Source organism: Lissotriton helveticus, chromosome 12, assembly GCF_964261635.1.
Source record: "Lissotriton helveticus chromosome 12, aLisHel1.1, whole genome shotgun sequence".
In the NCBI taxonomy this organism is placed as follows: Eukaryota; Metazoa; Chordata; class Amphibia; order Caudata; family Salamandridae; genus Lissotriton; species Lissotriton helveticus.
The window spans coordinates 172906303-172919837 of NC_136073.1; the positions used below are offsets into that span (position 1 = coordinate 172906303).

General features: G+C 42.4%; 1 protein-coding gene across 1 annotated transcript in view; it reads left to right on the forward strand.

The window, feature by feature from the left end:
• ARRB2 (arrestin beta 2) overlaps nt 1–7068 on the forward strand; it is a 255504-nt gene extending 248436 nt beyond the window's left edge. The window contains exons 14-15 of the mRNA XM_078668394.1: nt 2950–3004; nt 3406–7068. Coding sequence (XP_078524520.1) covers nt 2950–3004; nt 3406–3499 — 149 coding nt within the window. The 3' untranslated portion in view covers nt 3500–7068. The remainder of the gene's footprint in view (nt 1–2949; nt 3005–3405) is intronic.
• Nucleotides 7069–13535: the final 6467 nt, after the last annotated feature.

A 13535-nucleotide genomic window follows, 5' to 3' on the forward strand; every position in this document is an offset into this window, starting at 1 on the left:
CTCCTTACCTGTAGTCTTTCCGGATAAAGTAGTGCTCCGCACATAGGGCATCTTTTTTGCTTAAGGAGCCTTATCGTTCTGTCGCAATCGAACCAAAGAGTTCCAGGTGGATGACCAACTCTTTATAGGGTATGTGGGTGCAAAGTAGGGGTGTGCTGTCCACGGGAGGACTATAATCCTGCTCAGTTAGCCTCTGTATCAAAATCTGTTACACCTTAGCGAAGAAAGATCCTCCTGAACAGCTTAGAGCCTATTCCACCAGGGCAAAAGCGGCCACCATGTCTTTCCAGCCTGGTGCCCCATATCAGATATCTGTCAAGCGGCCACGTGGGCATCTCTGCACACGTTTGCCAGACACTATTGCCTGGACTTCCAGGTTCGCGAGGAGGGCCTGTTTGGCCGCTCTGTGTTTCAAGATTTCCTAGTCTAAACTTTTCAGCAGTCCTTCCTCCGGGGAAGGTATTGGTTTGGTATCTGTTCAAAGGTAAGGAATCTGCGGCTAGATGTCTCTATCAGATGGATAAAGTACTTACCTTCGGTAAAGCCTTACCTCTTATAGACTTGATCTAGATGCAGAATCCTTACAGACCCACCCATCCTCCCCGCACTGTGGAATTGTTTTTAGTGTCCGGGCTATTTCCCCTTCAGGGCCTTAGCTATCTGGTTTTACACAACATGGTCAGTCCCTTCTGGCGTGGAAAGTCGTGAAAACTACTGATGCCAGTGCTCCGGAGTGGCGGTTATATTGACGACGCGGACGTCCCGACGATGGCGGACACGACACCTATGACAAAGGGAATCCGCGGCTAGGTCTTTCTTGACCAATGCTTTGCATCTGCATCGGCCAGCAGAGTGTCTCGCTCAGTCCTCAGCAGTTGTGGGGCCCATGCCACAGGGCGAGATACCAGGGGTCCCGGATGGGTGTGCAGAGGTGTCTTGTCTGGACGGACTTTCTATTACCTGGTTTCTGCAGTGGGTGCCAGTGGAACCTTAATACAGTCCTCACTTAATTCATGTACACTCCACTGAGCTGCTTCACACCTGCTCCTTATGGCTCCTTACCATCAAGTCTGTGTTCCTCGTCACTATCACCTCAGCACGATGTATCAGTAATTCACCAGACAAACTGGTTCTGCAAACGTCGGTGTACACTGGTCAATCGATCACCCTTCTCGTGTTCTATGATCCACCTCACCCCTCTAAGGAGGAGACTCCATCGCTTGGACCCTACGAGAGATCTGGGCTTCTACATGATCGTCTCAAAAACGCCGGGTGGCTGATCAGCCCTTTGTGGGATTCCTGGAGCGTAAAAGACAGTGCTGTGCAGAAGAGAACCACCTCCGGCTGGGTCATGTTCTATATTGGGATCTGCTACACATTGGCTGTAAAGCAGCCTCTGGAAGGACTTTTTGCTCACTCTACCAAGGCCAAAGCTGTAACCAGTGTGTTATCACAAGGAGTCCCTGTCCTAGACATATACCAGACAGCTACGTGGGTATCCCTCCATATGTTTACGAAGCACAATTGTCTTGGCGTCAGGTTCTCCGAGAAGGGCATTTTGCCTACTCGGTCCCTCATGGCTTTCTGGTTTGAGTCCCTTCACTGACCTGCCTGCATTTAGATACTGCTTTGGTATTTAGTCAAAAGGTGAGTATCTGCACCTAGAAGTCTATATCAGCAAAACAGGTTGCCTACCCACGGTAATGCTAAGTCTGGTAGAGACTCCATCTAGCTGCAGATTTCTCACCGACCCTCCCATCCTCCCCGTTCTGTGATTGGGCTCTACTCATTAATAAGATCACATGTCTCGGAATCTACACACTGTTAACAACCATTTTGTTATTGGGGCTCTGCTTTTGGGGGCGCGTACAGCCTCAAAAGCAACTGACATCAACGGACAGTGGTGTGTATATGGAGCCCATATGTCCTTTCCAGTGTGGGTCCGCATGGCAGCACCTGAAGGTGATACTGCTGAAAAGTTTCAGATTTAGTCTGACACCTGGGGAATATTCAAAGGTGAGGAATTTGCAGCTAAGTAAAGTTTCTACGAGAAAGAGCGCTACCGAAGGTAAGTGACTTGTTCTTTTCTTTCCTGTCAACCTGAATTTCAGTTTTGCTGTATTACTTCTATTTATGATTCAATTTTTCTTAGCAACTATTACTGTTGTGTTGTTTTCCATTTGACATATGTTTGCTGCTCCTAGAAGCGGTCTGTGTACAACATTACATTATAACAAAATCAGTCCACGCCATCCTTTAAAAAAAAGAAGCATCTATTTATTGCCATTTTCAAAAAGTACAGTTCGTACAAATAAACAAGAGAAAATAAGTAACATAGAGAGAGACAAAGGGCAAGTGTGTGCAGGCAAAATAACATAAGTCAGCATGGAAGCCCAATCATAGCCAGTAAATGTAAAATATTGAATCAGGTGACACAGGAAACATATGAACGGGGCATTCTGTTGAGCACTAAGGTGGCAGCTCTCGTTGTGGTGTTGACCCTGCACCACTAAAAGGAGCCACAGCAGCACTTCGTCACACTCGTCCTACAGACACTCTGGTACTAGGCAACCAAATGTCACTCAACAGGGGCATCATTCGCCCTAACTTCAATGGGGCGGTAGCAGTCTATGATGGCAGCTCAAATTCCGGTAGGGCGCCGAAGAGTGTTCCTCCCCAGCCAGTAACCTCCCCAAGGCGTCTAGTTTCAGGGAAACCACCAGTATTGCATCCCATGAGGGCAATATCTGGACTCTCCACACTGCTCTGGTCATCTCAGTCCATGCCATCCTTGGCAGATATGCAACTTGCTCACACTGCCCTTATGCCATGGTAAGAGTCTAGGATTGTTGTCAAATGCATATCTGATGGAACAATTGCATCTCGAAGTCCACTGACAATCTAATTAGTCTAAACTAAATTTAATTAGAAAATGTTCTTCTCTTGCAGTGGTTCCAGAGTCTGATACCCCAATCGATACCAATCTCATAGAGTTTGAAACAAAGTAAGATGTGTTTTTGTCCCTCTGTTCTCTGTTTGGCCCTCTCCTCTGTGACCCTCTCCTTTCTATCTTTTTCTGGCCTCTCACATCTTCATACTTCTTGCTTGTTCACTCTTTGGCCTCTCGTTTCTCTTTGGCCTCTCACCCTTTGGCTTTTCCTTTCTCTGTGTCCCTCCAGCTTGCCCTTGCCCCCTCAAACTGGCCTTTCTGGCCCTCTGCCTGTCTGGCCACTATGGTGTTTGTTGCTACTCCTCCCTTCTCCGCTCGCTTTCTCTGTCCCATTTTCTCCTGAACACTTTCTCTTTATACCCTTTCTTCCTCTGTAACTCTCTCTCCCTCTGTAAATCTCTTGCGCTATTTCTTCTCTGGCCAACTATTCATTGTGCTCCTTGTTCTTCACACAGTTTTGGCGATGATGACATTGTGTTTGAAGACTTTGCCCGTCTGAGGCTGAAAGGATTGAAAGATGATAAAGAAGATGACGAAGCTTTCTGCTAATCGTGGCTGCTATTATGCGACTGCTAGATGCAGAGCTGAAGAATAAGAATACGTTGGGGCTGGCGACATTGCGCCATTACTTGTTCCTGGGCGTGGTGGTGCGCGAACTGTCACATCGTGCTTCAACAGTTTTTACATTTGTGTCCGGTGTATCTTTTTAAATCATTTATAGACTAACAGAAATTTTTAAAGAAAATACATCAGGATTTTAAAGTTGGCCTTTCAAATCTTGTATGTGAAGCGAGGGAGAGCATCATTTTTACCACTTGAGCCTGGTGAACTAGTGTTTCTGCTGTACTGAGGAATAAATCCATGTTGGTACTGTCCGGTATTCATCGTAATGGAGGAAATATGGAAGCAACGCATATCTCTCCTTCAAAGGATACAGTCTCTTAGCACATGTATCATTTGGAAGTTAACTTCACAGCATCTCAACCCTTGTGATTATGAATTGTGTGCAGATTTAAAGAGGATAATTTCTCAGTGCCTACATACTCTCTCTGCTTCAAAATTTATATTCTCGGCACGTGCTTTGTTCAAAAGTTAAATTATTTCCCTCCTACAGAGGATGAATTCTCAACATTGTTTTTTCCAGAGCATACTTTCTGTGCCTCCATCCCTCAGAAGATATCTGTGCCCATATTGATCAGGTGATGTTATTCGTGCCAGCATTGTCCAAAGGATTTACTTCCAACAGAGTTATCATTGACACTGTACATTTTCTTCTTGCCTCATTTAAAAGATAAATTCTCAGTGCTGAAGCTTTCAGAGGATATGCTCATAAGCTGCGTTGTTCAAAGGACAAATTTGCACCCCATGCATCTTTTGAAGGATATGTTCACATCGTATTCCACCATCCGAGGATGCATTTTCACGGCTTGTGTCATTTATAGGATAAATAACTTGCAGGCAGTGAGTTCAGAGGTTACATTCCCAACGCATGCATTGCTCCCACAATATAATTCCAGTGTCCGCATCATTCAGAGAAAAAAATTATCAATCTGTAGATCATAAACAGATCACAACACTTTTTTAGTTCAGCTGATATATTCTCGGCACCTTACATTTTTCACAGTGGAAGGTCGCATTACAGTCAAGCTCTCTAATGTGTCCTTGCAAGTTCCTAATTTGTTGTAGAAACAGAGTTGAAATTGGTGTACAAAAGATAAAATCAGGGATATTCTTTTTAAAAAAAATATTTTTCTATTTTGCAGACAGATCACTTTTATTTCGTTTAATGATACATTTTCTTTTCTTTTTTTGGCTCCATGTGCGTATAATTGTGAACCTTGCTTCACCAAATGTCAGTGGTAGAGGAAGTGATATCACACAACATTTGTCCCCTGAAGATGTTTGTCGGATTGCGTATTGGTCTCAACCATAACTTGTGTGTGCCTTTCTGTCTGCAGGTTGGGGGGGGAAGGACAAGGAGACAAAACCACCAAGTAAATAGAGCCCTGTTTACTGCCTGTTCTTCTGTTACTCTCATTTTCCTTGAAACCAGGGATAGCAGTAGCAGGCTTCGGATACCAGAGGGCAGATGTGAAAATGCAATGGCTATAATTCTCCCAACAAGACCTTACGCTACCACAGCAGTAGTGAACCCTAAATAGGAAGACCTTTTCCTAGGAAACCAGCTCAAATTATATTCTAGACAGAGACTGAAGACCTTGATGTAGGAACATTTTCCAAGCTTGATACATAAGACTGTGATCTTTCCTGAGAGCATTTTTGCTGGTTTAGATTGTCCTAGTCATTCCTGTACTGCTCCCTCAGGCGCAGTAGTATATCCATTTATCTTGACGTTTTTCAAGCATTAGCGCTGTATAGGCATGCCCAGTCCTCTCCTTCCCCTTTATCTACTTTCATTAATGGAAAGTCCCATTCTTCGTCTTCATATTTATACTATGTCCTTAGACCGATTATAGCTTCGGCAACGGCGCATAGTTCGCATTGTCTCCAAAGCTTTTGTGATAGTTTCTCTTGAATGTGGCTAGTCTGACAATGTGGCTATTCTGAGATTTAAGTTTTCATTAAACAATTTTTTTTAGATCAGGTGTATAAAGAGAAAGTCCACATTGGGGGCACCGTGCAATTTCCCAGTACCATAAGTATCCCTGGTATGCATGATTTTGGGTGCACTCCTCAATTATGCAAGAAGATGGAAGATTGTCATTTTCTAGAGTGATGTGCTGAGACTTAAAGTATTGTTCATTTGTGTTGAAAGTGGAGGTCGAGCAGTGGCTGGTCTGCCTTTGTGTTGAAAGTGGAGGTCGAGCAGTGGCTGTTCTGCCTAATTGGTTGCGAAGCAGGGATTAATAGCTAATGCACAAACTTTACAAACTCCTGTCTTTTTGTGATTCTGTACATGATAATGTTAAAGTTTCAAAAACAACCCCTGGGTATTGGCAAATGGTTTGCATTTCTTTGTCCACCCTAGCATTTGTTCTTGAAGTGCCAATTTTCTCTACATCTTAGTTAAAGGATCTGCACTGCAGGATGAAGGCATACCGGTTCTTGGCTCAGAATCAGCTTTTGAAGACTTGAAAAAAGTATATTGTTTTTTATTTTTTCCTTTTTGACAATGTGTTTACTTTGACAGAACTGTGTTCAAGTACTGCACAACCTGTAGCAAGAAATTGTCAGTCAGTAATTGTAATACTGAAATACTCCACGTTTCTCCATTAATTCATATCGAAGGTGACTTCCAGGCATTCCATTGCTTTCTCTTGAGACTCATTAAAAGGTCCAAATATCTGCATCGAGGCTGGAGGGAGCACACACAAATCTTATCCAACACTAGCTTCAATTGAAAAGGAGGAAACTAGAGTTAAGGAGGTTCTGTTCAAGTCCATGTTTTGGTCTCCAGCTTCAATAGCAGATGCTGAAAACCATTCACAAAGGTTTTTTTCCAAAAAGTTCAAGCCCATATGAGCAATGTGTTACAAAGGTTTGAACCAATTACTCTCACTAATTGACATTATTGACCTCAAAAGCTTTGCCAGTCAAATCTAAATATTATGCCATAAGACTAACTCTTTCTGATTCAGTACCAACTTCTCAGATTGTTCTGCTGCTGAAATCATTAACTCACTGTTTCCAGTCATATACCTCTTAATCATCAGTGATGTACCACAACTTGAAGCAGGAACACACAACGATTTTGAAACAAACTTCCATGTTGAGGGAGCCTAAAAGCACAGTACAGGGAAGACTTCTCATTTACTGACCTTGCCCTCCGAATGCTCTAGGTTCACTTGCACTATGGTGTCTTATATTTATGCTGCTATCTAATTATTATCTATAGGTTGAGCAGATGGCCTGTCTGTGCATCTTTCTTATCCACCTGTCTTACTGTCAAGAAAACATATACCAGTTAAAACTGGTCGAAGCAGGTGATAAACTTTCTTTGAGAAGTGTCATATGGTCCTATTACACAGGAAGGAACCCACCTCAACAGTAGTCTTTGGAAGGGAGAGCCTTGCTGCTTGGCACTGAGATTATGAACTGTGTTTGGGGTAGATTGTCCTCCTCTTGGATCTTTGCATGGTGGAACCGGTAAAAATAAATTCTCAGTTGCCCTTATAAGCTTGCTTCCGTAGCTCCCTCCATCACTTCCGCCCATCCCCGTTCATCTTACCTTGAGGGACGGGTAGGGTCACAGGCGATAAGAACAGAGCTGCCTTACACTATGAAAACTTAGCTCATCCTTTTACTTCCTTTCTGTCATCATCCATTTGGCCATGTATGCCTTTCTTTCAACCAATCGTTACCTTTCAATCCTCCATTTTTCACTACTTCTGTTTCTGTTTCTGTCCTGTGTGCCCTTTGATCTTCATCGCTAATGTTGCACTCTGTTGCTGTCTTGCCCCTTTCTCTCCGTTTTTGTTTTCCATATGCATTTTTTTCTTTCAGTTGGTTTTTCTTTGCCTTATTTCATCTCTTTACCTTCTCCTTTTTCTTTATTTCTCTCTTCTCTTCTATTCTGCTTCTTTCTTTTGCTATTCTAGTTTGTGCTTTTATATATTTTGTTACTTTATTTTGCAAATTTCCTCTTCTCTTAATGCCCCTTTTCCTCCTCCTTTCTCTTCAGTTTTCTGTCTTTATTCACCTTTGATTCTGTACACTCTTTCACTTGGTCTCTGCCTCTTGCCCTCCCCTTCTTACTTTTTTCTCCATCCCTTCTAATGTTTCCTGCTTCCTTCTCTTGTTCTCTCTCCCACTCTCATCAGTCTTGTTCTCCCTTGATCTCCTCTCCATATTTTCTCCTTATTCTATTTCTGGCGATAATACTGCTGTAGTTGTGGTTCATTTGAGACTTCAATCGTAAATTGTTTTTTAAAATAAATTTGCTAATATCTTTAGCATTGTATGAGGAATTGGAACAACATTTGGGGGTTACTTGGCCTCTCCGTCTTACTCAATTTCCAATATCACACAGATTGAGAGGGAACAGTGTTGCTCAAAATGACCTAGAAGTAACATTTCTAATTTTTGTTTCCATAGGAATACTCTGCTAAAGTGGTGAATTGATTTATTCTAAGCTTGGCATGATCAATCGGGGGCTTGTAAAGTGCAGCTACTCATCCGTGAGGGTCTCAATGTGCTGGAGATGGGGGTCGGGGGGGGAGGGGGAGACAGACGCTGGTCCCTCTGGGTGTAGAATCATTCGAAGAGCCAGGTCTTGAGGTCCTTCTTGAATTGGATCAGCGATGTGGATTGCCTGAGGTGGAGGGGCAGGGTGTTCCAGGTCCTGGTGACGAGATAGAAGATTTAGCTCCCTCCGGTTCTGGTCTTGTGGATCCTGGAAACGGAGGCTAGGGTGAGTTGGGCGGAACAGAGTTGTCTGGAGGGTATGTGGAATGTGAGGCGTTGGTTCCGGTAGGCTTTTTCTTCGGTGTAGACAGCTTTGTAGGCATGTGTGACGAGCTTAAAGGTCATTCTCTTGTTGACAGGGAGCCTGTGGGGTTTTGGAGGGGTTGCGTGATATGGCTGCGGCGGGGGATTGTCGAGGATCAGTCTGGCTGCGGCGTTTTAGACGTCTGTAGTTTCTTGAGCTGCTTTTGGGTGACACTATCGTAAAGTGCATTGCCGTAGTCGCGTCTGCTGGTGATGAGTGCATGGTTAACTATCTTTCTGGATTTTGTGGGTATCCATTTGAATGTCTTTCGACGTAGGCATGTGGAATCAGGCTGAGGAAACTGCATTGATTTGGCAGTTCATGATGATAGCACTTTAATCCGAATGGCACGTTTTTGTTGTTTCTTGTAAATCTGTTCTGTAGTTTACAAGACATTTATTTTAGGAAAAGGTGTATTGGGCTTTGAAGGATTAATATTGTATATATTTTGATCTGACCATTGATTAACTTCAAATCTAGATATGAGGATTTTTTTTACAATAACTTCATCTGATTGGGTGAAGAAGTTTTTTAGTTTCTGTCCTACCTTTTGTTGTCCATCAATAGATCCAATGATCTGATTGGATGGCCATGATTGGAACATGTTGCAGCCATTAGCCAATGTATGGGATCAGCAGCAATTGCAATTACTGGATACCATGTTGCAGAATTAAAGTATGTATATTCAAACTGGGGCAGTAAGGGAAGATCTGGCGATCAAAAAACGCAAACCATGCTCTAAGAGTTTGATAAGAAAGTTCTCAATCCCAGATCAGTGCTTCCAAACAGGGAACCATATGTAAGGGCTGCAATTACAGAATGCCAGGGACCCAAAAATAAATATTAGGCAAGTAATAAGGCAACAGGGCGATCATCCTTCTACAAAAGGAACGATGTGATAGAATCACAAAAAAAGCAGATCCTGACCAATAAAATAAGAGAAATGTGGATCCAGAAACTTCTGTCAGGTACATGCCTGATTGCCATTTAGGCCAGCATGACCTTTCTGTTTGGACGTTAAGATGGGATGGTTCTTAGTAATACCATTTCGTGACCATTGCAACATTATTTTGTTGGTTACAGGCAATGTTATGGCATCCAGAACCTTAAAGTTTAGTTTATAAGGCTTTCACAATCATTTGAGGATCAGTTGCCTATGGAGCTATGATTGCATAGGTCTTTACGAACTGTTAGGTCTTTGGTTAGGACTATCTCAGTCTTTTTAAGAGCCTCGTGGCGGCATCACCTCGTGGTGACTACTTTTAACAGGAATAGTACATATTATATAATCTATTTTCCCATCTTGTTTCCGAATTTCCAGCTTTCTTTTGAGTGTTTCAGAGGTGCAGAGGAGTTTGGTGCATTGCTTAGCGACAAAGTAACCTTCCTTTTAGAAACTTTAATATATGGCAACATACACCCTGCTGAAGGTGAAATTGTTAGACTTGCTTAGGAAGAGAATATCCCTTATGAGGATCTAGACCTCTGGGCAGGCTCACTGGGAGGTGCTTGTGGATCCACCAACTGATTTTTAGACCCACCACAATCAGATGGCCTATTTTCTCTTTATAGACCACTAAGTGTGATAAAAAAAAATTGGCCCTGTTTGATACACAAAAACCTGTTGACCTAATTACCTTCAAAGCTGGGCTGTGTCATTGTTTCTAACGTCATCCAAATAATATCTTTGATGAAGGAAAAAATAAATTTGATGGAAAAAGAGTTTGGGTTGGGGTGACAGTCCGGGAACTTTATCTCATGACCTCAAGCGAATTTGCTTCTTTCAGGGAGGGAATGGTTATTATTGTGTAACTTTCATTTTTTTAAGAAAACAAGCCTCCATTTAAATTTTGATAGTTGGTGCAATTAAAGAACGATACGTAGGAGTCTCGCAACTTCTGAAACTCATTAAGTGTGTAAAAGTAAGAAGCTTTATTTTGGCTTTACATCAGCTGCAGTTCTTTTGCAAACAGCAAATTTAACGACTGTGCTTTAGATCATGGCTGTTTTACAAGTAGTACCATTGTGGAGATGGAAAAGTTCATCCATGATGGTCGATAATTTGCTAATCATTTCTATTATTTGGATGAAGTGTTGCTGATGGGCATGTTTTTGGAGTGATTATTTGTGTAATGAGTCAAAGAAGGCCATGCAAGAATTTACTTTGGTGATGGAAGCAGATATTCTGTGAAATCAGATATTTCACATCACTACATCATATTTCCATATAGGGGGGACAATTCTGTATAACAACTGGCATGGAATTGTCCCAGGTGAGCATTTTTGTCCTTTATTATGTTTGAACTTTTATGTGGATCCATGTAGGAGAAGATTTTCAGGCAAAGATTTCTGTTTGGACTGGGTTATTGCTTCCATTTTTTTTTCATTTAATATGAAGTCGATGCAGAAATACCTACATCAGAAATACAATAAGAATCAATCAATCAATCAGGAGTTTGTTAAAGCGCGACTACTCACCCGTAAGGGTCTCAAGGCGCTAGGGGTGGGGGGGGAGTTGGGGGGGTGCAGGTTCCATTCCATCAAGGAGGGGGTCTGTCGAAGAGCCAGGTTTTGAGGTTTCTTGCGAAGATGGGGAGCGATGTGGTCTGTCTGAGGTGGAGCGGAAGGGCGTTCCATGCCTTGGCCGCGAGGAAGGAGAAGGAGCGGCCTCCCGATCTGGTCTTTCTGGTGCGGGGGACAACAGCGCAGGAAAGCTGGGCTGATCGTAGGGTCCTTTGGGGTGCGTGGAATTTGAGTCATTTGAATGAGCTTCTTAGTACTTACAAAAGTCATCTTTTGCTGTCCTTTTTTTGATATCCCTCAACAATACTCCTTCTTAACAGCGTAGTGAAATTTTAGAGATATATTTTTGGGAAGAATAGTACATTCCTTTTCGTAAGTTTGCATTCTTCCTCTGGCCTTTTCGTCTTTGCTTAGTGGAGGTCAGTCTTTACCTGGTGCAAATGATGGCACCTACTGCACGTGCAAGGTATTACAAGCAACCCCTTAAGGTTTATTGAGTTATAGTAACTCGGATATAGAAGTGTCCTGGGCATTTTTTTTGCAAGGAATAATACTTGGGTTCCTATGCTTATAGCAGGGACTCAAATGAGACCGCATTGCACTAAATGCATTATGTTATGGCTTTCCCTTATCTATAGTCCTCCACCTCAGCTGAGGCGTTGTGTCAACACATGTATAAACAGCTGCTTAAAGGTTTTTAAATTATACACAATTCCTAAGTTAATACTGTTTTCTGTACTGTCCAGTTTTGTGCTATATCCCTCAGTAGTCTCTGCTGCACAGACTATTGCGCTCCACAGGTAGATTTGTTGATAATGTATCAGGTATTGACTCCCATCTCTGACAGTCTGATCTATACTGCACAGGACTGATGTATATCTATCCCCATGAATTTCTGGCTTTTGCTGTAGAATACCTATGCTGAAATACTAGCCTTCTGCACAGTTCTGTCATTCTGCCCTGCCCCTAAATAACTGACCACTGCTCCTCAAGTCTGATATGAGGCAGTTTGCACCATAGGATGTAAACTGTATACTGAGCTGTTTCACTCTTAGAGGATGGCAAATATTTAGAAGAGAAAAGAGTGGTAAGAGGTGCAGAGAACTATGCCCAAACTTCACATCATTCTGCCTTTGTAGTACGTTCGGGTCAGTGGTATCTGCAGTGACCTGCCTCAAGAAGACTCTCTTCTACTATTGCTGCCCAATCTTACGAGGATCTCTAAACTAAAGAAAAGCAGCTTTCCTTTTACACGAATGTACAGGTATCGATCACCTACAAAATACGCGTGGTTTATCATGATAATGGCATTGTTGGTTGCACTCCTGTTGGGAATTAAGATTCCTTTTATACTCAAAAAGAAATCATTGCTTTGTCAGAGTACTTTACCCCTAGATTACAGGCCTCTGGTCTGATAATTGGGTGTATCCCAAAATTACTGATTGCTTCTGTACAGATCTGGTATTGAGCTGATTCTCCAACATTTGTTCAGCTGGTTTTTAATTGTTCCCCTGACTATGTCCTTGGTAAATACTTTTACATCCCCAGATTGCTGATATTTTATGGTTCTGATAGAATTGCGTAAATGGGTTGAATGGAATTAACTTTCTTCCTGGGTCAGCTTGTTAGGAAAATACTTACTCCGAGTGTTGTACACCTGCGATTCAGTTTTCAACTGTACAGATCATATTCCAATCCTGCTGGCATAATGTTTATTGTGCCATTGGACTCGTTTCTGTGAGTGTGTTGTGTAGCAATCACCAGAGTTTACAGCGTCCAAGTGCCACAGCATGTATACTTTCATTTTCGAGGGTTTGACTCCAATCTAACCACCAAATGCCAACCCCTCGAGTTAGGTCTCTCCTTCACGACTTGCAGTGTCCTTTATCCTTGAATTGCCAATGTCTCTTACGTTTGGCACTGAGTGTCACACACTGGAATTCCCAAGTCTGGGCATTATTTATGTGAACTTGGATAACATGTGAGCTGCCTTTTCTACAATAATTTTCAGTTTCTTTTTATTTTCTGAAGGAGCTTCCACCTTTCTTTAGAGTGCTCTTGTTTGTTTTTGTGCCTTTTTAGCCATACCTACTGCTTTGACAAGCTTTTGTTTGTAAATGATGCTGTGACTAGTCTCAACCTAACTCCATAAACACCTCGATCCCCCCAGTGATGGCTCTAGATAAACAGGCTGTGGTTGAGGCAGTAGAAAATCCATAGTTAACTTAAGACCTTCTCAAACCTCCCGCCTCTGCTGCCTCTCTACATCTGTGGAAAGATTTTCTGCTCAGACTCTTAACTTCAAGGCTTGCTGCTGGCGCCATCTCCCATGCCACTTCAGGAAGATTTTAAACCCTGAATGTTGAGAAAATACGTTGCGAAGAGTATCTTAATTTAAAGTTCTGGGTAGCATCCTATGGGAAGGCTGTGTCCTACTTTACCCACTTTCCCCGGTCATTGGTAAACAAGAAGGTGCCTCAACATTATGCTTGACCTAATCAGTTGCTTGTTTGTTCCTTGGGGGTTTTGTGCTTGTAATTTGGTCCATCCTTACATAACACATGGCATGTTTTATGTTTGATTTTCTTTTATATATCATTTGTAAGTTCAATT